Raw genomic sequence first — 22,477 nt, 5'->3', positions numbered from 1 at the left:
CCTTGTTCCCTCGGGGCACTCCTGGGTCCCTCAGGGCACTCCTGGGTCCCTCCTGAACTCCTGGGTCCCTCAGGGCACTCCTGGGTCCCTCCTGAACTCCTGGGTCCCTCAGGGCACTCCTGGGTCCCTCCTGAACTCCTGGGTCCCTCAGGGCACTCCTGGGTCCCTCCTGAACTCCTGGGTCCCTCAGGGCACTCCTGGGTCCCCCTGAACTCCTGGGTCCCTCAGGGCACTCCTGGGTCCCTCCTGAACTCCTGGGTCCCCTCGGGGCACTCCTGGGTCCCTCAGGGCACTCCTGGGTCCCTCCTGAACTCCTGTGTCCTTGGGGCACTCCTGGGTCCCCTCGGGGCACTCCTGGGTCCCTCAGGGCACTCCTGGGTCCCTCGGGGCATTCCTGGGTCCCTCAGGGCACTCCTGGGTCCCTCAGGGCACTCCTGGGTCCCTCGGGGCACTCCTGGGTCCCTCCCCAGCGCCCTTTGTCCCCTACTGGGGGGCCGCTCGAGCTGCCCTTGCCGAGGTTGCGGGGGGGGGGTGGCGGGTGGGATATCGATCCTCCGCGGCGCCAAAGTCCGGTTGTGCAACGGCGGCCCCGAAAAAAAAAAAAAAAAAAAAAAAACAAAAAAACCTCGACTTTTCACCCCAAAAACCAAACGCCCCGCTCAGGTTCGTCCCCCGGCGCCCCCTGAGCCAGGATGGCGGGGACCCCCCCGAGGGGGCGGCCGAGGCGCTGGCGGCGCTGCCGCCCCCGGCCCGGCGCTTCGTGGAGGAGACGGTTCGGCTGTGCCGGCCCCGCGCGCTCAAGCTGTGCGACGGCTCCGCCGACGAGGCGGCCGCCATGCTGGCGCTGCTGCGCGACCAGGGCGCGCTGCTGCCGCTGCCCAAGTACGACAACTGGTAAGGGCTGAAAAGCACGAATCCGGGGGGGGTTTACACCCGTATTGTCGCTGGGGACGCTCGGGTTGTGCCACACGCCCGGCAAACGGCCGAAAAACGGCCGAAAATGGCGCTTTTCAGCTTGAATCTCCTCACACGACGCCCACAAGCCGCCATTTTGTAGCGCAGATCCCCCCACGACCTCCCTCAAATAATCCAACTTTTACCTCCAGTCTCCTCACAAACTGCCTCGAAACACCAATTTTTACCACAAATCTCCTCACAAACTCCCCCCAAACATGATTTTTTACCTCAGATCCCCTCATAAAGTCAAAATGCCGTTTTTACCTCCAATCTCCTCACAAACTGCCTCAAAACACCGTTTTTTACCTCCAATCTCCTCACAAACTCAACTAAATGTGATTTTTTTACCTCATATCCCCTCATAAAGTCACTCAAAATGCCATTTTAACCTCAAATCTCCTCACAAAATCACCTAAATGTGATTTTTTACCTCAAATCTCCTCACAAACTCCCCCCAAACATGATTTTTTACCTCAGATGCCCTCATAAAGTCACTCAAAGTGCCGTTTTTACCTCAAATCTCCTCACACGACGCCCCCAAGCCGCCATTTTGTAGCGCAGATCCCCCACGACCTCCCTCAAATAATCCAACTTTTACCTCCAATCTCCTCACAAACTGCCTCAAAACACCGTTTTTTACCACAAATCTCCTCACAAACTCCCCCCAAACATGATTTTTTACCTCAGATCCCCTCATAAAGTCACTCAAAGTGCCGTTTTTACCTCCGATCTCCTCACAAACTCCCCCCAAACATGATTTTTTACCTCAGATCCCCTCATAAAGTCAAAATGCCGTTTTTACCTCCAATCTCCTCACAAACTGCCTCAAAACACCGTTTTTTACCTCCAATCTCCTCACAAACTGCCTCAAAACACCGTTTTTTACCTCCAATCTCCTCACAAACTGCCTCAAAACACCGTTTTTTACCTCCAGTCTCCTCACAAACTGCCTCAAAACACCGTTTTTTACCTCCAATCTCCTCACAAACTCCCCTGAAATGCAACTTTTACCTCAAATCTCCTCACAAACTCCCCCCAAACATGATTCTTTACCTCAGATCCCCTCATAAAGTCACTCAAAATGCCGTTTTTACCCCAAATCTCCTCACAAACTCCCCCCAAACATGATTTTTTACCTCAGATCCCCTCATAAAGTCACTCAAAATGCCGTTTTTACCTCCAATCTCCTCGCACGTCGCCCCCAAGCCGCCATTTTGTAGCGCAGATCCCCCCACGACCTCCCTCAAATAATCCAAATTTACCTCCAATCTCCTCACAGACTCCCCCAAAACATTATTTTTACCTCAAATTCCCTCACAAAGTCACTCAAAACACCGACTTTACCTCAAATCTCCTCACAAACTCAGCTAAATGTGATTTTTACCTTCATTTCAATTTCCATTTCCATTCCAATTTCGATTTCCATTTCCTTTCCAATTTCGATTTCCATTTCATTGCAATTTCAATTTCCATTCCAATTTCAACTTCCATTTCCATTTCAATATTCATTTCCATTTCGATTTTCATTTCCATTCCAATTTTGATCTCCATTCCAATTTCGATTTCCATTTCCATTCCAATTTCAATCTCCATTCCAATTTCGATCTCCATTCCAATTTCGATTTCGATCTCCATTCCAATTTCGATTTCCATTTCGATTTCCATTTCCATTCCGATTTCGATCTCCATTTCCATTTCGATTTCCATTCCAATTTCGATTTCCATTTCAATATCTGTTTCCATTTCGATTTCCATCTCCATTCCAATTTCCATTTCCATTCCAATTTTGATTTCCATTCCAATTTCGATTTCCATTTCCATTCCAATTTCAATCTCCATTTCCATTTTGATTTGCATTCCAATTTCGATTTCCATTTCAATATCTATTTCCATTTCCATTTCCATTCCAATTTCGATCTCCATTCCAATTTTGATTTCGATCTCCATTCCAATTTCGATCTCCATTCCAATTTCAATTTCGATCTCCATTCCAATTTCGATTTCCATTTCGATTTCCATCTCCATTCCAATTTCCATTTCCATTCCAATTTTGATCTCCATTCCAATTTCGATTTCCATTTCAATATCAATTTCCATTTCCATTTTGATTTCCATTTCAATTTTGATCTCCATTCCAATTTCGATCTCCATTTCCATTCTGATCTGCATTCCAATTTCGATTTCCATTTCCATTTTGATTTGCATTCCAATTTCGATCTCCATTCCAATATCAATTTCCATTTCGATTTCCATTTCCATTCCAATTTCGATTTCCATTCCAATTTCCATTTCCATTTCCATTTCGATCTCCATTCCAATTTCAATCTCCACTTCCATTTCCATTTTGATCTGCATTCCAATTCTGATTTCCATTTCCATTTTAATTTCCATTCCAATTTCGATTTCCATTCCAATATCAATTTCCATTTCGATTTCCATTTCCATTCCAATTTCGATCTCCATTCCAATTTCGATCTCCATTTCCATTCCAATTTCGATCTCCATTCAAATATCAATTTCCATTTCGATTTCCATTTCCATTCCAATTTCGATCTCCATTTCCATTTCCATCCTGATCTGCATCCCAATTTCGACTTCCATTTCGACACCAACTTCCACCTCGATTCCGATTTCCGTTTCAATTTCCGCGTCCGTCCCGATCCGGCTTCCGCGCTGGACGCGGACCCCGCCCCGGCGGTGGCTGCGCTGCAGCTGGCTGGCGCGCACGGACCCGCGGGACGTGGCGCGCGTGGAGTCGCGCACGGTGCTGGTGACCGAGCGCCGCGGCGACGCCGTCCCGGCCGCGGGCTCCGCCATGGGCAACTGGATGAGCCCCCAGGACTTCGAGGCGGCCGCGCAGGAGCGATTCCCCGGATGCATGGAAGGTACCTCCCAGGCCTTCAGTTTACCTTTACAGCGATCCTCCACAATTTTACAGCGATCCTCCACAATTTTACAGCGATCCTCCACAATTTTACAGCGATTCTCCACAATTTTACAGCGATTCTCCTCAATTTTACAGCGATCCTCCTCAATTTTACAGTGATTCTCCACAATTTTACAGCGATTCTCCACAATTTTAAAGCAATTCTCCACAATTTCAAATCAATTTTCCAATCTTTACATCAATTCTCCGCAATTTTAAAGCAATTCTCCACAATTTCAAATCAATTTTCCAATTTTTACATCAATTTGCCACAATTTTAAAGAAATTCTCCACTTTTTAAAGCAACTCTCCACAATTTTAAAGCAATTCTCCACAATTTCAAATCAATTTTCCAATCTTTACATCAATTCTCCGCAATTTTAAAGAAATTCTCCAGTTTTTAAATCGATTCTCCACAATTTCAAAGAAATTCTCCAGTTTTTAAAGCAACTCTCCACAATTTTAAAGCAACTCTCCACAATTTCAAATCAATTTTCCAATCTTTACATCAATTCTCCGCAATTTTAAAGCAATTCTCCACAATTTCAAATCAATTTTCCAATCTTTACATCAATTCTCCGCAATTTTAAAGCAATTCTCCACAATTTCAAATCAATTTTCCAATCTTTACATCAATTCTCCACAATTTTAAAGAAATTCTCCACTTTTTAAAGCAACTCTCCACAATTTTAAAGCAGTTCTCCACAATTTCAAATCAATTTTCCAATCTTTACATCAATTCTCCGCAATTTTAAAGCAATTCTCCAGTTTTTAAATCAATTCTCCACAATTTCAAAGAAATTCCCCAGTTTTTAAAGCAACTCTCCACAATTTTAAAGCAATTCTCCACAATTTCAAATCAATTTTCCAATCTTTACATCAATTCTCCACAATTCCAAAGAAATTCTCCGGTTTTTAAAGCAATTCTCCACAATTTTAAAACAATTCTCCACAAATTTAAAATCGATTATCCACAAATTGCCAATTCCCCCAAATCTCCTCCAATTTCCATGAAATTTCCTCCCATTCCTCCAAATCTCCTCCTAATTCCCCCAAACCTCCCCCGACCATCTTCTCCTAAATCCCCCAAATTTCCAATTCCCCCAAATTTCCAATTCCCCCAAATCTCCTCTTAATTCCCCCGAATTTCCTCTTAATTCCCCCAAACCTCCTCCCATTCTCCCCAAATTTCCAATTCCCCCAAATCTCTTCCTAATTCCCCCAAATCTCCTCCAGTTCCCAAAATTTCCTCCTAAATCCCCCAAATCTCCCCCGACCCCCCCCAAATCTCCTAATTCCCCAAATTTCCTCTTAATTCCCCCAAATTTCCAATTCCCCCAAATCTCTTCCTAATTCCCCCAGATCTCCTCCAGTTCCCAAAATTTCCTCCTAAATCCCCCAAATCTCCTCCTAAATCCCCCAAATCTCCCCCGACCCCCCCCAAATCTCCTAATTCCCCAAATTTCCTCTTAATCCCCCCAAATTTCCAATTCCCCCAAATCTCCTCCTTCTGTGAATTCCCCCAAACCTCCTTCAATTCTCCCCGAATTTCCAATTCCTCAAATCTCCTCCTAATCCCCCCGAACCTCCCCCGACCCCCCCCCAGATTCCCAGTTTTCCCCCAATCCCCGCCGTCCCCCCCGCAGGGCGCACGCTGTACGTGCTGCCGTTCTGCATGGGCCCCCCCGGGTCGGCGCTGTGCCGCGCCGGGCTGCAGCTCACCGACTCCGCCTACGTCGTGGCCTCCATGCGCATCATGACGCGCGTGGGTGCCGACTACGTCAGCGCCGCGCTGGCCCGCGGGGACTTCGTGCGCTGCCTGCACGCGCTGGGGCGCCCGCGCGACGGCGACCGTGAGACACCCCCACGCGTCACCTCTCACCTTCCCCCACCGATCGGGGCTTTTCACCGTGAACCGGCCGTTTTCCCCCCAAAAATCGGCCATTTCCCCCCCAGAAATCAGCCGTTTTCCCACATAGATTGGCCCTTTTCCCACATAAATTGGTCAGTATCTCACATAAATCAGCCCTTTTCCCCCGGAAATCGGCCTTTTTCCCACATGAATCGGCCTTTTTCCCCATAAATCGGCCATTTTCCCACATGAATCGGCCTTCTTCCCCATAAATCGGCCATTTTCCCCCATGAATCGGCCTTCTTCCCCATAAATCGGCCATTTTCCCCCCAAAATCGGCCATTTTCCCCCATGAATCAGCCCCTTTCCCACATGAATCGACCCTTTTCCCACATAAATTGGCCCTTTTCCCACGGAAATCAGCCATTTTCCCCCCAAAATCGGCCATTTTCCCCTCAAAAAACATGGTTTTCCCCTCAAAAACCACCTTTTTTCCCTCAAAAACCACCTTTTTTCCCTCAAAACCCGCCATTTTACCCCGAAAACCTACCATTCTCCTCTCAAAACCTGCCATTTTCCTCTCAAAAACCACCTTTTTCCCCTCAAAAACCACCTTTTTTCCCTCAAAATCCGCCATTTTACCCCGAAAAGCTCCCATTCTCCTCTCAAAAAATGCCATTTTCCCCTCAAAAAACATGACTTTTCCCTCAAAACCCACCACTGTCCCCTCACCAACCGCCATTTTCCCCTCCACACCCGCCACTTTCCCCCCAAAACCGCCATATTCCCCCCTAAACCCACCATCATCCCCTCAAAAAATATTATTTTTCCCTCAAAACCCACCATTTTCCCCTCAAAAACTGCCATTTTACCCCGAAAACCTACCATTCTCCTCTCAAAAAATGCCACTTTCCCCTCAAAAACCACCTTTTTTCCCCCAAAACCCACCATTTTACCCCCAAACCCCACCATTCTCCTCTCAAAACCTGCCATTTTCCCCTCAAAAACCACCATTCTCCCCTCAAAACCCACCTTTTTCCCCTCAAAAACCGCCATTTTACCCCGAAAAGCTCCCATTCTCCTCTCAGAAACTGCCATTTTCCCCTCAAAAAACATGACTTTTCCCTCAAAACCCACCATTGTCCCCTCAACAACCGCCATTTTCCCCTCCACACCCACCACTTTCCCCCCAAAACCGCCATTTTCCCCCCAAAACCACCATCATCCCCTCAAAAAATATTATTTTTCCCTCAAAACCCACCATTTTCCCCTCAAGAAACACGGTTTTTCCCTCAAAAACCACCATTTTCCCCTCAAAACCCACCTTTTTTCCCTCAAAAACCACCTTTTCCCCCTCAAAAACCGCCATTTTACCCTGAAAACCTACCATTCTCCTCTCAAAAAATGCCACTTTCCCCTCAAAACCCACCATTTTTTCCCTCAAAAATATCCATTTTCCCCTCAAGAAACATGATTTCTCCTCCCAAGACCCGCCATTTTCCCCTCAAAAACCACCATTCTCCCCTCAAAACCACCATTCTCCCCTCAAAAACCACCTTTTTCCCCTCAAAGACCGCCATTTTACCCCGAAAAGCTCCCATTCTCCTCTCAAAAAATGCCATTTTCCCCTCAAAAACCATGGTTTTTCCCTCAAAACCCACCATTTTACCCCCAAAACCCACCATTTTACCCCCAAACCCCACCATTCTCCTCTCAAAACCTGCCATTTTCCCCTCAAAAACCACCATTCTCCCCTCAAAACCCACCTTTTTCCCCTCAAAAACCGCCATTTTACCCCGAAAACCTACCATTCTCCTCTCAAAAAATGCCATTTTCCCCTCAAAAAACATGACTTTTCCCTCAAAACCCAGAATTTTCCCCTCGAAACCCACCACTGTCCCCTCACCAACCGCCATCTTCCCCTCCACACCCGCCACTTTCCCCCCGGGAAGTGCCGTTTTCCCCCCAAAACCCGCCGTTTTCCCCTCGAGAATCGCCGTTTCTTCCCTCAGAAGAAGCCGTTCCTGTGCCGCCAACGTGTCTTTGTCGCGCTGCAGCCCCCGGCATGGCGTCGTGGCCGTGCGACCCGGCGCGGACGCTGATCGCGCACCTGCCCTCGCAGCGCCGCGTCGCCTCCTACGGCAGCGGCTACGGCGGGAACTCGCTTCTGGGGAAGAAGTGCTTCGCTCTGCGGATCGCCTCCTGCATGGCGCGCGACGAGGGCTGGCTGGCCGAGCACATGCTGGTGCGGAGCGGGGGGACGGGGGGAAACGGGGAGAAACGGGAGAAACGGGGGGAAACGGGGGAAACGGGGAGAAATGGGGGGGAAACGGGGGGAAATGGGGGGAAACGGGGAGAAACGGGGGGAAAAATGGGGAGAAACGGGGGGAAACGGGGGGAAACGGGGAGGAAACGGGGGGAAACGGGGAGGAAACGGGGGGAAACGGGGAGGAAACGGGGGGAAACGGGGGGAAAATGGGGGAGAAACAGGGGGAAACGGGGAGGAAACGGGGAGGAAACGGGGGGAAACGGGGGGAAACGGGGGGGAAACGGGGGGAAATGGGGAGGAAACGGGGGGAAACGGGGGGGAAAATGGGGAGAAACGGGGGGAAACGGGGGGAAAATGGGGGAGGAAACGGGGGAAACGGGGGGAAACGGGGGAAAATGGGGGAGAAACGGGGGGAAACGGGGGGAAAATGGGGGAGGAAACGGGGAGAAACGGGGAGGAAACGGGGGGAAACGGGGGGAACGGGGGGAAACGGGGGGAAAAATGGGGAGAAACGGGGGGAAACGGGGAAAAAACAGGGAGAAACGGGGGGAAACGGGGGGAAACGGGGAGAAACGGGGGGAAAATGGTGCAGAAACGGGGGAAACGGGGGGAAATGGGGAGAAATGGGGGGAAACGGGGAGAAACGGGGGGAAACAGGGAGAAACGGGGGGAAAATGGGGGAGAAATGGGGAGAAACGGGGGGAAACGGGGAGGAAATGGGGGAGAAACAGGGGGAAAAATGGGGGGAAACGGGGGGGAAACGGGGGGAAATGGGGGGGAACGGGGGGAAAATGGGGGAGAAACGGGGGAAACGGGGAGAAACGGGGGAAAAAATGGGGGGAAACGGGGGGAAACAGGGAGAAACGGGGGAAACGGGGGGAACGGGGGGAAACGGGGGGAAAATGGGGGGAAAATGGGGGAGAAACGGGGGAAACGGGGAGAAAACGGGGGGAAAATGGGGGAGAAACGGGGGGAAACGGGGGGAAATGGGGAGGAAACGGGGGGAAACGGGGGGAAACGGGGGGAAACGGGGAGAAACGGGGGAGGAAACAGGGAGAAACGGGGGGAAACGGGGGGAAAATGGGGGAGAAACGGGGGGAAACGGGGAGAAACGGGAAGAAACGGGGGAAACGGGGGAAAAAATGGGGAGAAACGGGGGGAAACGGGGAGAAACGGGGGGGAACGGGGAGGAACGGGGGGAAACGGGGAGAAATGGGGAGGAACGGGGGAAACGGGGAGAAACGGGGGGAAACGGGGGAAAAAATGGGGAGAAACAGGGGGAAACGGGGAGAAACGGGGGAAACGGGGAGAAACGGGGGGAAACGGGGAGGAAATGGGGAGGAACGGGGGGAAACGGGGAGAAACGGGGGAAACGGGGAGAAACGGGGGGAAACGGGGAGAAACGGGGGGAAAAATGGGGAGAAACGGGGGGAAACGGGGAGAAATGGGGGAAACGGGGAGAAACGGGGGGAAACGGGGAGAAACGGGGAGAAACGGGGGAAACGGGGGGAAAATGGGGGAGAAACGGGGGGAAACAGGGGGAAAAATGGGGAGAAACGGGGGGAAACGGGGGGAAACGGGGGGAAACGGGGAGAAACGGGGGGAAAATGGGGGAGAAATGGGGGGAAACGGGGGGAAATGGGGGGAAACGGGGAGGAAACGGGGAGGAACGGGGGAAAAATGGGGAGAAACGGGGGGAAACGGGGGGAAACGGGGGGAAACGGGAGAAACGGGGGGAAACGGGGGGAAAATGGGGGAGGAAACGGGGAGAAACGGGAGGAAACGGGGGGAAACGGGGGAAACGGGGGGAAAATGGGGGAGAAACGGGGGGAAACGGGGGGAAACGGGGAGAAACGGGGGAAAATGGGGGAGAAACGGGGGGAAACAGGGGGAAACGGGGAGAAACGGGGGAAAATGGGGGAGAAACGGGGGGAAACAGGGAGAAACGGGGAAACGGGGGGAAACGGGGGGAAACGGGGGAGGAAACAGGGGGAAACGGGGGAGGAAACGGGGGGAAACGGGGGGAAACGGTGAGAAACAGGGGGAAACGGGGGAAAATGGGGGAGAAACGGGGGTTTGGGGGCTGGCTGGCCGAGCACATGCTGGTGCGGAGTGGGGGGAAAGGGGAGAAAACAGGGAGAAACGGGGGAAAAAACGGGGAGAAACGGGGGGAAAAACGGGGAGAAACGGGGGAAAAAATGGGGAGAAACGGGGGGGAAAATGGGGGGGAAACGGGGGAAAAATGGGGGAAAACGGGGGGAAACAAGGGGGAAAAAACGGGGGAAAAAATGGGAGAAAAAACGGGGGTTTGGGGGCTGGCTGGCCGAGCACATGCTGGTGCGGAACGGGGAGAAACAGGGAAAAAACGGGGAGAAACTGGGGAAAAAACAGGGAGAAACGGGGGAAAAAACGGGGAGAAACGGGGGGGGGGGAAATGGGGGGAAAAATGGGGGAAAACTGGGGGAAAAACGGGGAGGAAACAAGGGGGAAAACGGGGGGGAAAACGGGGGTTTGGGGGCTGGCTGGCCGAGCACATGCTGGTGGGGAATGGGGAGAAAACCGGGAGAAAACGGGGAAAAAACAGGGGAAAAATAGCCAAAAAAAAAAAAAGGAAAAACGCGGAAAAAACGGGGGGAAAAAACAGGGGGGAAAACCCGGGGGTTTGGGGGCCAGCTGTCCGAGCACATGCTGGTGACAAAACCAGGGAAAAACCAGAGATTTGGGGGAAAAAACCAGGAGTTTGGGGGCTGGTTGTGCAAGGACGTGGCGGTGACAGCGGTTTGGGGCGGAAAACAGGGATTTGGGGGCGCGTTTCAGACCTGGTTTAGGCCAATTTGGGGGCCACTTTAGACTCATTTCTGGCCTGTTTTAGGCCCATTTCTGGCTGATTTCAGGCCCATCTTAGACCCATTTTCAGCCAATTTTGGGCCCATTTCAGACCCATTTCTGACCCATTTCAGGCCAATTTTGGGCCCATTTCAGACCCATTTCTGGCTCATTTCAGACCCATTTTAGGCCAATTTTGGGCTCATTTCTGGCCCTTTTCAGGCTCATTTCAGACCCATTTCGGGCCTAATTCAGACCCATTTTAGGCCAATTTTGGACCCATTTTAGACCCATTTCTGGCCTATTTTAGGCCCATGTGGGGCTTTTTTCAGACCCATTTCAGGCCAATTTTGGGCCCATTTCTGCCTGATTTTAGGACCATTTGGGGCCTATTTCACGCCAACTTCTGGCCTATTTTAGACCCATTTCTGGCCCTTTTCAGACCCATTTTAGGCCAATTTTGGGCCCATTTTTGGCCTATTTTAGGACCATTTGGGGCCTATTTCACGCCCATGTCTGGCCTATTTTAGACCCATTTCTGGCCCTTTTCAAACCAATTTTTGGCGAATTTTGGGCCCATTTCTGGCCTATTTTAGACCCATTTCTGGCCCTTTTCAGACCCATTTGAGGCCAATTTTGGGCCCATTTCTGGCCTATTTTAGACCCACTTCAGACCCATTTCTGGCCCTTTTCAGACCCATTTTAGGCCAATTTTGGGCCCATTTCTGGCCTATTTTAGACCCACTTCAGACCCATTTCTGGCCCTTTTCAGACCCATTTTTGGCCAATTTTGGGCCCATTTCTGGCCTATTTTAGACCCATTTCTGGCCCTTTTCAGACCCATTTGAGGCCAATTTTGGGCTCATTTCAGACCCATTTCTGACCCATTTTAGGCCAATTTTGGGCCCATTTCTGGCCTATTTTAGACCTGTTTCTGGCCATTTTCAGACCCATTTGAGGCCAATTTTGGGCCCATTTCTGGCCTATTTTGGACCCATTTCTGGCCCTTTTCAGACCCATTTGAGGCCAATTTTGGGCCCATTTCAGACCCATTTCTGGCTCATTTCAGACCCATTTCTGACCCATTTTAGGCCAATTTTGGGCCCATTTCTGGCCTATTTTAGACCCGTTTCTGGCCCTTTTCAGACCCATTTCTGGCCAATTTTGGGCCCATTTCAGCCCCATTTGTGGCCCATTTCGCACCGTTTTTCCCCATTTTTCCCCGTTTTGGCAGATCCTGGGGGTGCGGGACCCGCAGGGGGTGAAGCGGTACCTGGCGGCCGCGTTCCCCAGCGCCTGCGGCAAAACCAACCTGGCCATGATGACCCCGGCGCTGCCCGGCTGGAGCGTGACCTGCGTGGGCGACGACATCGCCTGGATGCGCTTCGATGACGACGGTGGAAACGGGGCAGAACGGGGAAGAATGGGGGGAAGTGGGGGGAAACATGGGGGGAACATGGCGGGAAACTGGGGGGAAGTTGGGTGAAAAGTGAGGGAAAATAGGGTGAAAACTGAGGGAAAATTGGGTGAAAACTGAGAGAAACTGAGGGAAAGTTGGCTGAAAACTGAGGGAAACTGAGGTAAAGTTGGGTGAAAACTGAGGGAAAGTTGAGGTAAAGTTGAGTGAAAAGTGAGGGAAAGTTGAGGTAAAGCTGGGTGAAAAGTGAGGGAAAACTGGGTGAAAACTGAGGGAAACTGAGGGAAAATTGGGTGAAAACTGAGGGAAACTGAGGGAAACTTGGGTGAAAACTGAGGGAAACTGAGGTAAAGCTGGGTGAAAAGTGAGGGAAAACTGGGTGAAAACTGAGGCAAACTGAGGGAAAACTGGGTGAAAACTGAGGCAAACTGAGGTAAAGTTGGGTGAAAACTGAGGCAAACGGAGGGAAAACTGGGTGAAAACCGAGGGAAAACTGGGTGAAAACGGAGGGAAAACTGGGTGAAAACCGAGGGAAACTGAGGCAAACGGAGGGAAAACTGGGTGAAAACGGAGGGAAAACTGGGTGAAAACCGAGGCAAACTGAGGGAAACAGAGGGAAAACTGGGTGAAAACAGAGGGAAAACTGGGTGAAAACTGAGCGAAAGTTGAGGTAAAGCTGGGTGAAAAGTGAGGGAAAACTGGGTGAAAACCGAGGGAAACTGAGGTAAAGTTGGGTGAAAACTGAGAGAAACTGAGGGAAACTGAGGGAAAACTGGGTGAAAACTGAGGCAAACTGAGGTAAAGTTGGGCGAAAAGTGAGGGAAACCTGGGTGAAAACTGAGGCAAACTGAGGGAAAACTGGGTGAAAACGGAGGGAAAACTGGGTGAAAACGGAGGGAAAACTGGGTGAAAACCGAGGGAAAACGGGGTGAAAACGGAGGGAAACTGAGGCAAACGGAGGGAAAACTGGGTGAAAACGGAGGGAAAACTGGGTGAAAACGGAGGGAAAACTGGGTGAAAACAGAGGGAAACTGAGGTAAAGTTGGGTGAAAACTGAGCGAAAGTTGAGGTAAAGCTGGGTGAAAAGTGAGGGAAAACTGGGTGAAAACTGAGGCAAACTGAGGTAAAGTTGGGTGAAAACTGAGAGAAACTGAGGGAAACTGAGGGAAAACTGGGTGAAAACTGAGGCAAACAGGTAAAATTGGGTGAAAACTGAGGCAAACTGAGGTAAAGTTGGGCGAAAAGTGAGGGAAACCTGGGTGAAAACTGAGGCAAACGGAGGGAAAACTGGGTGAAAACGGAGGGAAAACTCAGTGAAAACCGAGGGAAACTGAGGGAAACGGAGGGAAAACTGGGTGAAAACAGAGGGAAACTGAGGTAAAGTTGGGTGAAAACTGAGCGAAAGTTGAGGTAAAGCTGGGTGAAAAGTGAGGGAAAACTGGGTGAAAACTGAGGCAAACTGAGGTAAAGCTGGGTGAAAACTGAAGGAAACTGAGGGAAACTGAGGGAAAACTGGATGAAAACTGAGGTAAAGTTGGGCGAAAAGTGAGGGAAACCTCGGTGAAAACTGAGGCAAACGGAGGGAAAACTGGGTGAAAACGGAGGAAAACGGAGGGAACACTGGGTGAAAACCGAGGGAAAACTGGGTGAAAACGGAGGGAAAATGGGTGAAAACCGAGGGAAACTGAGGGAAAACTGGGTGAAAACGGAGGGAAAACGGGGTGAAAACGGAGGGAAAACTGGGTGAAAACCGAGGGAAAACTGGGTGAAAACTGAGCGAAAGTTGAGGTAAAGCTGGGTGAAAAGTGAGGGAAAACTGGGTGAAAACCGCGGGAAAACTGGGTGAAAACCGCAGGAAAACTGGGTGAAAACGGAGGGAAACTGAGGGAAACAGAGGGAAAACGGGGTGAAAATGGAGGGAACACTGGGTGAAAACGGAGGGAAAACTGGGTGAAAACCGAGGGAAAACTGGGTGAAAACGGAGGGAAAATGGGTGAAAACCAAGGGAAACTGAGGCAAACGGAGGGAAAACTGGGTGAAAACAGAGGGAAAACTGGGTGAAAACCGAGGGAAAACGGAGGGAAAACTGGGTGAAAACGGAGGGAAACTGGGTGAAAACCGCGGGAAACTGAGGCAAACGGAGGGAAACTGGGTGAAAACCGCGGGAAACTGAGGCAAACGGAGGGAAAACTGGGTGAAAACGGAGGGAAAACTGGGTGAAAACCGAGGGAAAACTGGGTGAAAACCGAGGGAAAACTTTGTGAAAACGGAGGGAAAATGGGTGAAAACCGAGGGAAACTGAGGCAAACGGAGGGAAAATGGGGTGAAAACGGAGGGAAAACGGGGTGAAAACGGAGGGAAACTGAGGGAAAATTGCGTGAAAACTGAGAGAAACTGAGGGAAACTGAGGGAAAACTGGGTGAAAACTGAGAGAAACTGAGGGAAACTTGGGTGGAAACTGAGAGAAACTGAGGTAAAGTTGGGTGAAAAGTGAGGGAAACCTGGGTGAAAACTGAGGCAAACGGAGGGAAAACTGGGTGAAAACGGAGGGAAAACGGAGGGAAAACTGGGTGAACACGGAGGGAAACTGGGTGAAAACCGAGGGAAACTGAGGCAAACGGAGGGAAAACTGGGTGAAAACGGAGGTAAAGCTGGGTGAAAACGGAGGGAAAACTGGGTGAAAACGGAGGGAAAACTGGGTGAAAACTGAGGGAAAACTGGGTGAAAACCGAGGGAAACTGAGGCAAACGGAGGGAAAACTGGGTGAAAACGGAGGGAAAACTGGGTGAAAACTGAGGGAAAACTGGGTGAAAACCGAGGGAAACTGAGGCAAACGGAGGGAAAACGGGGTGAAAACTGAGGGAAAACTGGGTGAAAACGGAGGGAAAACTGGGTGAAAACGGAGGGAAAATGGGTGAAAACCGCGGGAAACTGAGGCAAACTGGGTGAAAACGGGGTGAAAACGGGGTGAAAACGGAGGGAAAACTGGGTGAAAAGCAGGGGAACCTGGCGAACCTGAGGCAGAAGCGCGGGCGCTGACGCCGCCGCGTTCCTCCCCGACCAGGGCGCCTCCGCGCCATCAACCCCGAGCGCGGGTTCTTCGGCGTGGCCCCGGGCACGTCCCCGAGCACCAACCCGGTGGCCATGGCCACCATCCGGCGCGACACCATCTTCACCAACGTGGGCCACACCAGCGACGGCGGCGCCTGCTGGGACCCCATCGACCGCCAGCTGCCCCCCGGCACCACCGTCACGTCCTGGCTGGGCCGGCCCTGGGCGCCAGGTGGGGGCTGGGGGCCAAAACCCCACGTCTCCACCCGTTTTGACGCGTTTCCGCACGGTTTCCGCCTATTTCGGGCGCCGTCTGGGCCCCGTTTCCCGCCATTTTGGGCGCCGTTCGCCGCCATTTTGGCCCCATTTGCCGCCATTTTGGCCCCATTTGCCGCCATTTTGGCCTCGTTTGCTGACATTTTGGCCCCAGTTTGGTCCGATCTGCCGCCATTTTGACCCCATTTGGAGCCATTTTGGCCCCGGTTTGGCCCCATTTTGGTCCGATTTGCCGCCATTTTGACCCCATTTGGAGCCATTTTGGCCCCAGTTTGGTCCAATTTGCCGCCGTTTTGACCCCATTTGGAGCCATTTTGGCCCCGGTTTGGCCCCATTTGGAGCCATTTTGGCCCCAGCTTGGTCCAATTTGCCGCCGTTTTGACCCCATTTGGAGCCATTTTGGCCCCGGTTTGGCCCCATTTTGGTCCGATTTGCCGCCATTTTGACCCCATTTGGAGCCATTTTGGCCCCATTTGGAGCCATTTTGGCCCCAGCTTGGTCCAATTTGCCGCCGTTTTGACCCCATTTCCCGTCATTTTTGGCCCCATTTCCCACCATTTTGGCCCCATTTTTCTGCCATTTTGGCCTCGTTTGCTAACATTTTGGCCCCAGTTTGGTCCAATTTGCCGCCACTTTGACCCCATTTGGAGCCATTTTGGCCCCATTTTGGCCCCATTTGGAGCCATTTTGGCCCCAGTTTGGTCCGATGTGCCGCCGTTTTGACCCCATTTGGAGCCATTTTGGCCCCATTTCCCACCATTTTGGCCCCGTTTTTCCACCGTTTTGGCCTCGTTTGCTGACATTTTGGCCCCAGTTTGGTCCAATTTGCCACCATTTTGGCCCCATTTGGAGCCATTTTGACCCCAGTTTGGTCCAATTTGCCGCCGTTTTGACCCCATTTCCCGTCATTTTGGCCCCATTTCCCACCATTTTTGGCCCCATTTTTCCGCCATTTTGGCCTCGTTTGCTCACATTTTGGCCCCAGTTTGGTCCGATCTGCCGCCATTTTGACCCCATTTGGAGCCATTTTGGCCCCAGTTTGGTCCGATTTGCCGCCACTTTGACCCCATTTGGAGCCATTTTGGCCCCAGTTTGGTCCAATTTGCCACCGTTTTGACCCCACTTCCCGTCATTTTGGCCCCATTTCCCACCATTTTGGCCCCGTTTTTCCGCCACTTTGGCCTCGTTTGCTGACATTTTGGCCCCAGTTCGGTCCGATCTGCCGCCATTTTGACCACATTTGGAGCCATTTTGGCCCCATTTGGAGCCATTTTGGCCACATTTTGGCCCCATTTGGAGCCATTTTGGCCCCAGTTTGGCCCCAGTTTGGCCTCATTTGGAGCCATTTTGGCCCCAGTTTGGTCTGATGTGTGCCGCCATTTTGACCCCATTTCCCGTCATTTTGGCCCCATTTCCCACCATTTTGGCCCCGTTTTTTCCACCATTTTGGCGTCATTTGCTGACATTTTGGCCCCAGTTTGGTCCGATCTGCCGCCATTTTGACCCCATTTGGAGCCATTTTGGCCCCAGTTTGGTCCAATTTGCCACCACTTTGACCCCATTTGGAGCCATTTTGGCCCCATTTTGGCCTCGTTTGGAGCCATTTTGGCCCCAGTTTGGTCCGATGTGCCGCCGTTTTGACCCCATTTGGAGCCATTTTGGCCCCATTTCCCACCATTTTGGCCCCGTTTTTCCGCCATTTTGGCCTCGTTTGCTGACATTTTGGCCCCGGTTTGGTCCAATTTGCCACCACTTTGACCCCATTTGGAGCCATTTTGGCCCCATTTTGGCCTCGTTTGGAGCCATTTTGGCCCCAGTTTGGTCCGATGTGCCGCCGTTTTGACCCCATTTGGAGCCATTTTGGCCCCATTTCCCACCATTTTGGCCCCGTTTTTCCACCGTTTTGGCCTCGTTTGCTGACATTTTGGCCCCAGTTTGGTCCAATTTGCCACCATTTTGGCCCCATTTGGAGCCATTTTGACCCCAGTTTGGTCCAATTTGCCGCCGTTTTGACCCCATTTCCCGTCATTTTGGCCCCATTTCCCACCATTTTGGCCCCATTTTTCCGCCATTTTGGCCTCGTTTGCTCACATTTTGGCCCCAGTTTGGTCCGATCTGCCGCCATTTTGACCCCATTTGGAGCCATTTTGGCCCCAGTTTGGTCCGATTTGCCGCCACTTTGACCCCATTTGGAGCCATTTTGGCCCCAGTTTGGTCCAATTTGCCACCGTTTTGACCCCACTTCCCGTCATTTTGGCCCCATTTCCCACCATTTTGGCCCCGTTTTTCCGCCACTTTGGCCTCGTTTGCTGACATTTTGGCCCCAGTTCGGTCCGATCTGCCGCCATTTTGACCACATTTGGAGCCATTTTGGCCCCATTTGGAGCCATTTTGGCCACATTTTGGCCCCATTTGGAGCCATTTTGGCCCCAGTTTGGCCCCAGTTTGGCCTCATTTGGAGCCATTTTGGCCCCAGTTTGGTCTGATGTGTGCCGCCATTTTGACCCCATTTCCCGTCATTTTGGCCCCATTTCCCACCATTTTGGCCCCGTTTTTCCACCATTTTGGCGTCATTTGCTGACATTTTGGCCCCAGTTTGGTCCGATCTGCCGCCATTTTGACCCCATTTGGAGCCATTTTGGCCCCAGTTTGGTCCAATTTGCCGCCACTTTGACCCCATTTGGAGCCATTTTGGCCCCATTTTGGCCTCGTTTGGAGCCATTTTGGCCCCAGTTTGGTCCGATGTGCCGCCGTTTTGACCCCATTTCCCGTCATTTTGGCCCCATTTCCCACCATTTTGGCCCCGTTTTTCCGCCATTTTGGCCTCGTTTGCTGACATTTTAGCCCCAGTTTGGTCCGATCTGCCGCCATTTTGACCCCATTTGGAGCCATTTTGGCCCCGGTTTGGCCCCATTTGGAGCCATTTTGGCCTCGTTTGCTGACATTTTGGCCCCGGTTTGGTCCGATTTGCCGCCACTTTGACCCCATTTGGAGCCATTTTGGCCCCATTTTGGCCTCGTTTGGAGCCATTTTGGCCCCAGTTTGGTCCAATTTGCCGCCGTTTTGACCCCATTTCCCGTCATTTTGGCCCCATTTCCCACCATTTTGGCCCCGTTTTTCCGCCATTTTGGCCTCGTTTGCTGACATTTTGGCCCCAGTTTGGTCCGATCTGCCGCCATTTTGACCCCATTTGGAGCCATTTTGGCCCCAGTTTGGCCCCATTTGGAGCCATTTTGGCCCCAGTTTGGCCTCATTTGGAGCCATTTTGGCCCCAGTTTGGTCTGATGTGTGCCGCCATTTTGACCCCATTTCCCGTCATTTTGGCCCCATTTCCCACCATTTTGGCCCCGTTTTTCCACCATTTTGGCCTCGTTTGCTGACATTTTGGCCCCAGTTTGGTCCAATCTGCCACCACTTTGACCCCATTTGGAGCCAGTTTGGCCCCATTTTGGTCCAATTTGCCGCCATTTTGGCCCCATTTGGAGCCATTTTGGCCTCGTTTGCTGCCATTTTGGCCCCATTTTGGCCCCCTTTGGAGCCATTTTGGCCCCAGTTTGGTCCGATGCGCCGCCGTTTTGACCCCATTTGGAGCCATTTTGGCCCCATTTCCCACCATTTTGGCCCCGTTTTTCCGCCATTTTGGCCTCGTTTGCTGACATTTTGGCCCCAGTTTGGTGCGATCTGCCGCCATTTTGACTCCATTTGGAGCCATTTTGGCCCCAGTTTGGTCCAATTTGCCGCCATTTTGACCCCATTTGGAGCCATTTTGACCCCATTTCCCGTCATTTTGGCCCCATTTCCCACCATTTTGGCCCCAATTTGCCACCAGTTTGGCCCCATTCGGAGCCATTTTGGCCCCAGTTTGGCCCCATTTTGACCCAGTTTGGCCCCATTCGGAGCCAATTTGCCACCATTTTGGCCCCAGTTTGACACCGTTTTGCCCCAATTTGCTGCCGTTTTGCCCCCATTTGGAGCCATTTTGGCCCCGATTCGGCCCCTTTTCCCGCCATTTCGACCCAATTTGCTGCCATTTCGACCCCGTTTGGAGCCATTTTGTCCCCACTTTGGACGATTTTCACCCAATTTGGCCCCTTCCTGTCTCCATTTCAACCCAATTTGGACCCATTTCAACCCAATTTGGAGCCGTTTTATCCCCGTTTCCCCCCCCAGGGCGGCCATCTTGTCTCCCCGGGCGGCCATCTTGTCCCCGTTTCCACCCATTTTGTCCCCGTTTCCACCCATTTTTTTCACCGTTTCCACCCCTTTTTTCACCGTTTTCACCCCTTTTTTCACCATTTTCACCCCATCTAGCTCATTCCTGGCTCCATTTGGACCCATTTCAACCCAATTCGGAGCCGTTTTATCCCCGTTTCAACCCCCAGGGCGGCCATCTTGTCTCCCCGGGCGGCCATCTTGTCCCCGTTTCCACCCATTTTTTTCACCGTTTTCACCCCTTTTTTCACCATTTTCACCCCATCTAGCTCATTCCTGGCTCCATTTGGACCCATTTCAACCCAATTCGGAGCCGTTTTATCCCCGTTTCCCCCCCCAGGGCGGCCATCTTGTCTCCCCGGGCGGCCATCTTGTCCCCGTTTCCGCCCGTTTTTTCCCCGTTTTTTCCCCGTTTTTCCCCGTTTTTTCCCCGTTTCCACCCGCTCTGTCCCCCCCAGGCGACCCCGAGCCCTCGGCTCACCCCAACTCGCGGTTCTGCGCGCCGGCCGCCAACTGCCCCATCATGGACCCGGCCTGGGAGGACCCGGCGGGCGTCCCCATCGACGCCATCGTCTTCGGCGGCAGGAGGCCCAGCGGTGACCCGGGAACGGGCGAAAGCGGGGAAAACCGGCGAAAAATGAGGGAAACGGGGCGGGAACTGGGGGAAACTGAGGGGACATGGGGGAAACTGAGGGGAAACGGGGGGAAACTGAGGGAAACATGGGGGAAATTGGGGGAAACTGAGGGGAAACTGGGGGAAAACTGAGGGAAATATGGGGGAAACTGAGGGGAAATTGGGGGAAACTGAGGGAAAATGGGGGAAATGGGGGGAAAATGGGGGAAAACTGAGGAGAAATTGGGGGAAAACTGAGGGAAAATGGGGGAAATTGGGGGAAACTGAGGGGAAACTGGGGAAAACTGAGGGAAACTTGGGGAAAACTGAGGGGAAATTGGGGAAAAGTGAGGGAAACATGGGGGAAATTGGGGGAAAATGAGGGAAACTGGGGGGAAATTGGGGGAAAATGGGGGAAAACTGAGGAGAAATTGGGGGAAAACTGAGGGAAAATGGGGGAAATTGGGGGAAACTGAGGGGAAACTGGGGAAAAGTGAGGGAAACATGGGGGAAACTGAGGGGAAATTGGGGGAAACTGAGGGAAAATGGGGGAAATGGGGGGAAACGGAGGGAAATTGGGGGAAACTGAGGGAAATTGGGGAAATGGGGGGAAACTGAGGGAAATTGGGGGAAACTGAGGGAAACATGGGGAAAATTGGGGGAAACTGAGAAAAACATGGGGGAAATTGGGGAAAACTGAGGGGAAATGGGGGGAAAACTGAGGAGAAATTGGGGAAAACTGAGAAAAACATGGGGGAAATTGGGGGAAACTGAGGGGAAATGGGGGGAAAGTGAGGGGAAATTGGGGAAAAGTGAGGGGAAAATGGGGGAAATTGGGGAAAACTGAGGGGAAATTGGGGAAAACTGAGGGAAAATTGGGTGAAAACTGAGAAAAACATGGGGGAAATTGGGGAAAACTGAGAAAAACATGGGGGAAACTGAGGGGAAAATGGGGGAAAACTGAGGGAAACATTGGGGAAAATTGGGGAAAAGTGAGGGAAAAATGGGGGAAATTGGTGGAAACAGAGGGGAAATTGCGGAAATTGGGGAAAACTGAGGGAAAATTGGGGGAAAAAGTGAGGGAAACATGGGGAAAATTGGGGAAAACTGAGGGGAAATTGGGGAAAACTGAGGGGAAATTCGGGGAAAAAGTGAGGGAAACGTGGGGAAAATTGGGGAAAACTGGGGGGAAATTGGGGAAAAGTGAGGGAAAAATGGGGGAAATTGGGGGAAATTGGGTGAAAACTGATAAAAACATGGGGGAAATTGGGGGAAACTGAGGGAAACTTGGGGAAATCGGGCAAAAACTGAGGAAAAAATGGGGGAAATTGGGGGAACTGAAGGGAAATTGGGGAAAAATGAGGAAAACATGGGGGAAATGGGGGAAAAACTGAGGAAAAATGAGGGAAAAATGAGGAAAACAGCGGGGAAATTCGGGAAAAATGAGGGGAAATTGGGGAAAAGTGAGGGGAAACTGGGGAAAAGGTGAGGGAAACTTGGAAACCGAGGGAAAACTGAGGGGAAATTGGGGGAAACTGGGGGAAAACTGAGGGGAAATTGGGTAAATTGGGGGAAAACTGAGGGAAAAATGGGGGAAATTGGGGAAAAGTGAGGAAAACATGGGGGAAACTGGGGAAAAGTGAGGGGAATCGGGGAAAAATGAGGCAAATGGGTTCCTATGGGTCCCTATGGGTCTCTATGGGTCCCTATGGGTCTCTATGGGTCCCTATGGTTCCTATGGGTCCCTATGAGTCTCTATGGGTCTCTATGGGTCCCCAAGGGTCTCTATGGGTCTCTATGGGTCTCTATGGTCCCTATGGGTCCCTATGGGTCTCTATGGGTCTCTATGGTCCCTATGGGTCTCTATGGGTCCCTATGGGTCCCTATGGGTCTCTATGGGTCTCTATGGTCCCTAGGGGTCTCTATGGGTCTCTATGGGTCTCTATGGTTCCTATGGGTCCCTATGGGTCTCTATGGGTCTCTATGGGTCCCTATGGGTCTCTATGGGTCTCTATGGGTCCCCAAGGGTCTCTAAGGTCTCTATGGGTCTCTATGGGTCTCTATGGTCCCTATGGGTC

At 51.6% G+C, this 22,477-nt stretch overlaps 1 protein-coding gene and 1 long non-coding RNA gene across 2 annotated transcripts in view; one reads left to right on the top strand and one right to left on the bottom strand.

Annotated features, from left to right (window-relative positions):
- Nucleotides 1–810: 810 nt before the first annotated feature.
- The window catches only part of PCK2 (phosphoenolpyruvate carboxykinase 2, mitochondrial), a 24,441-nt gene continuing 2,774 nt past the window's right edge, over nucleotides 811–22,477 (top strand). Inside the window, exons 1-7 of the mRNA XM_065653037.1 lie at nucleotides 811–894; nucleotides 3,670–3,842; nucleotides 5,530–5,736; nucleotides 7,793–7,980; nucleotides 12,065–12,227; nucleotides 15,312–15,530; nucleotides 20,245–20,382. Coding sequence (XP_065509109.1) covers nucleotides 836–894; nucleotides 3,670–3,842; nucleotides 5,530–5,736; nucleotides 7,793–7,980; nucleotides 12,065–12,227; nucleotides 15,312–15,530; nucleotides 20,245–20,382 — 1,147 coding nt within the window. The 5' untranslated portion in view covers nucleotides 811–835. The remainder of the gene's footprint in view (nucleotides 895–3,669; nucleotides 3,843–5,529; nucleotides 5,737–7,792; nucleotides 7,981–12,064; nucleotides 12,228–15,311; nucleotides 15,531–20,244; nucleotides 20,383–22,477) is intronic.
- Nucleotides 15,146–22,477, bottom strand: part of LOC135999473 (uncharacterized) — a 14,612-nt gene continuing 7,280 nt past the window's right edge. The window contains exons 4-5 of the long non-coding RNA XR_010607693.1: nucleotides 20,268–20,359; nucleotides 15,146–15,478 (exon numbers count right to left, since the gene is read on the bottom strand). This is a non-coding gene — a long non-coding RNA (uncharacterized LOC135999473). The remainder of the gene's footprint in view (nucleotides 15,479–20,267; nucleotides 20,360–22,477) is intronic.

Source organism: Caloenas nicobarica, chromosome 28, assembly GCF_036013445.1.
Source record: "Caloenas nicobarica isolate bCalNic1 chromosome 28, bCalNic1.hap1, whole genome shotgun sequence".
Taxonomy (NCBI): domain Eukaryota; kingdom Metazoa; phylum Chordata; class Aves; order Columbiformes; family Columbidae; genus Caloenas; species Caloenas nicobarica.
This window is presented reverse-complemented; position numbering and strand designations above follow the sequence as displayed.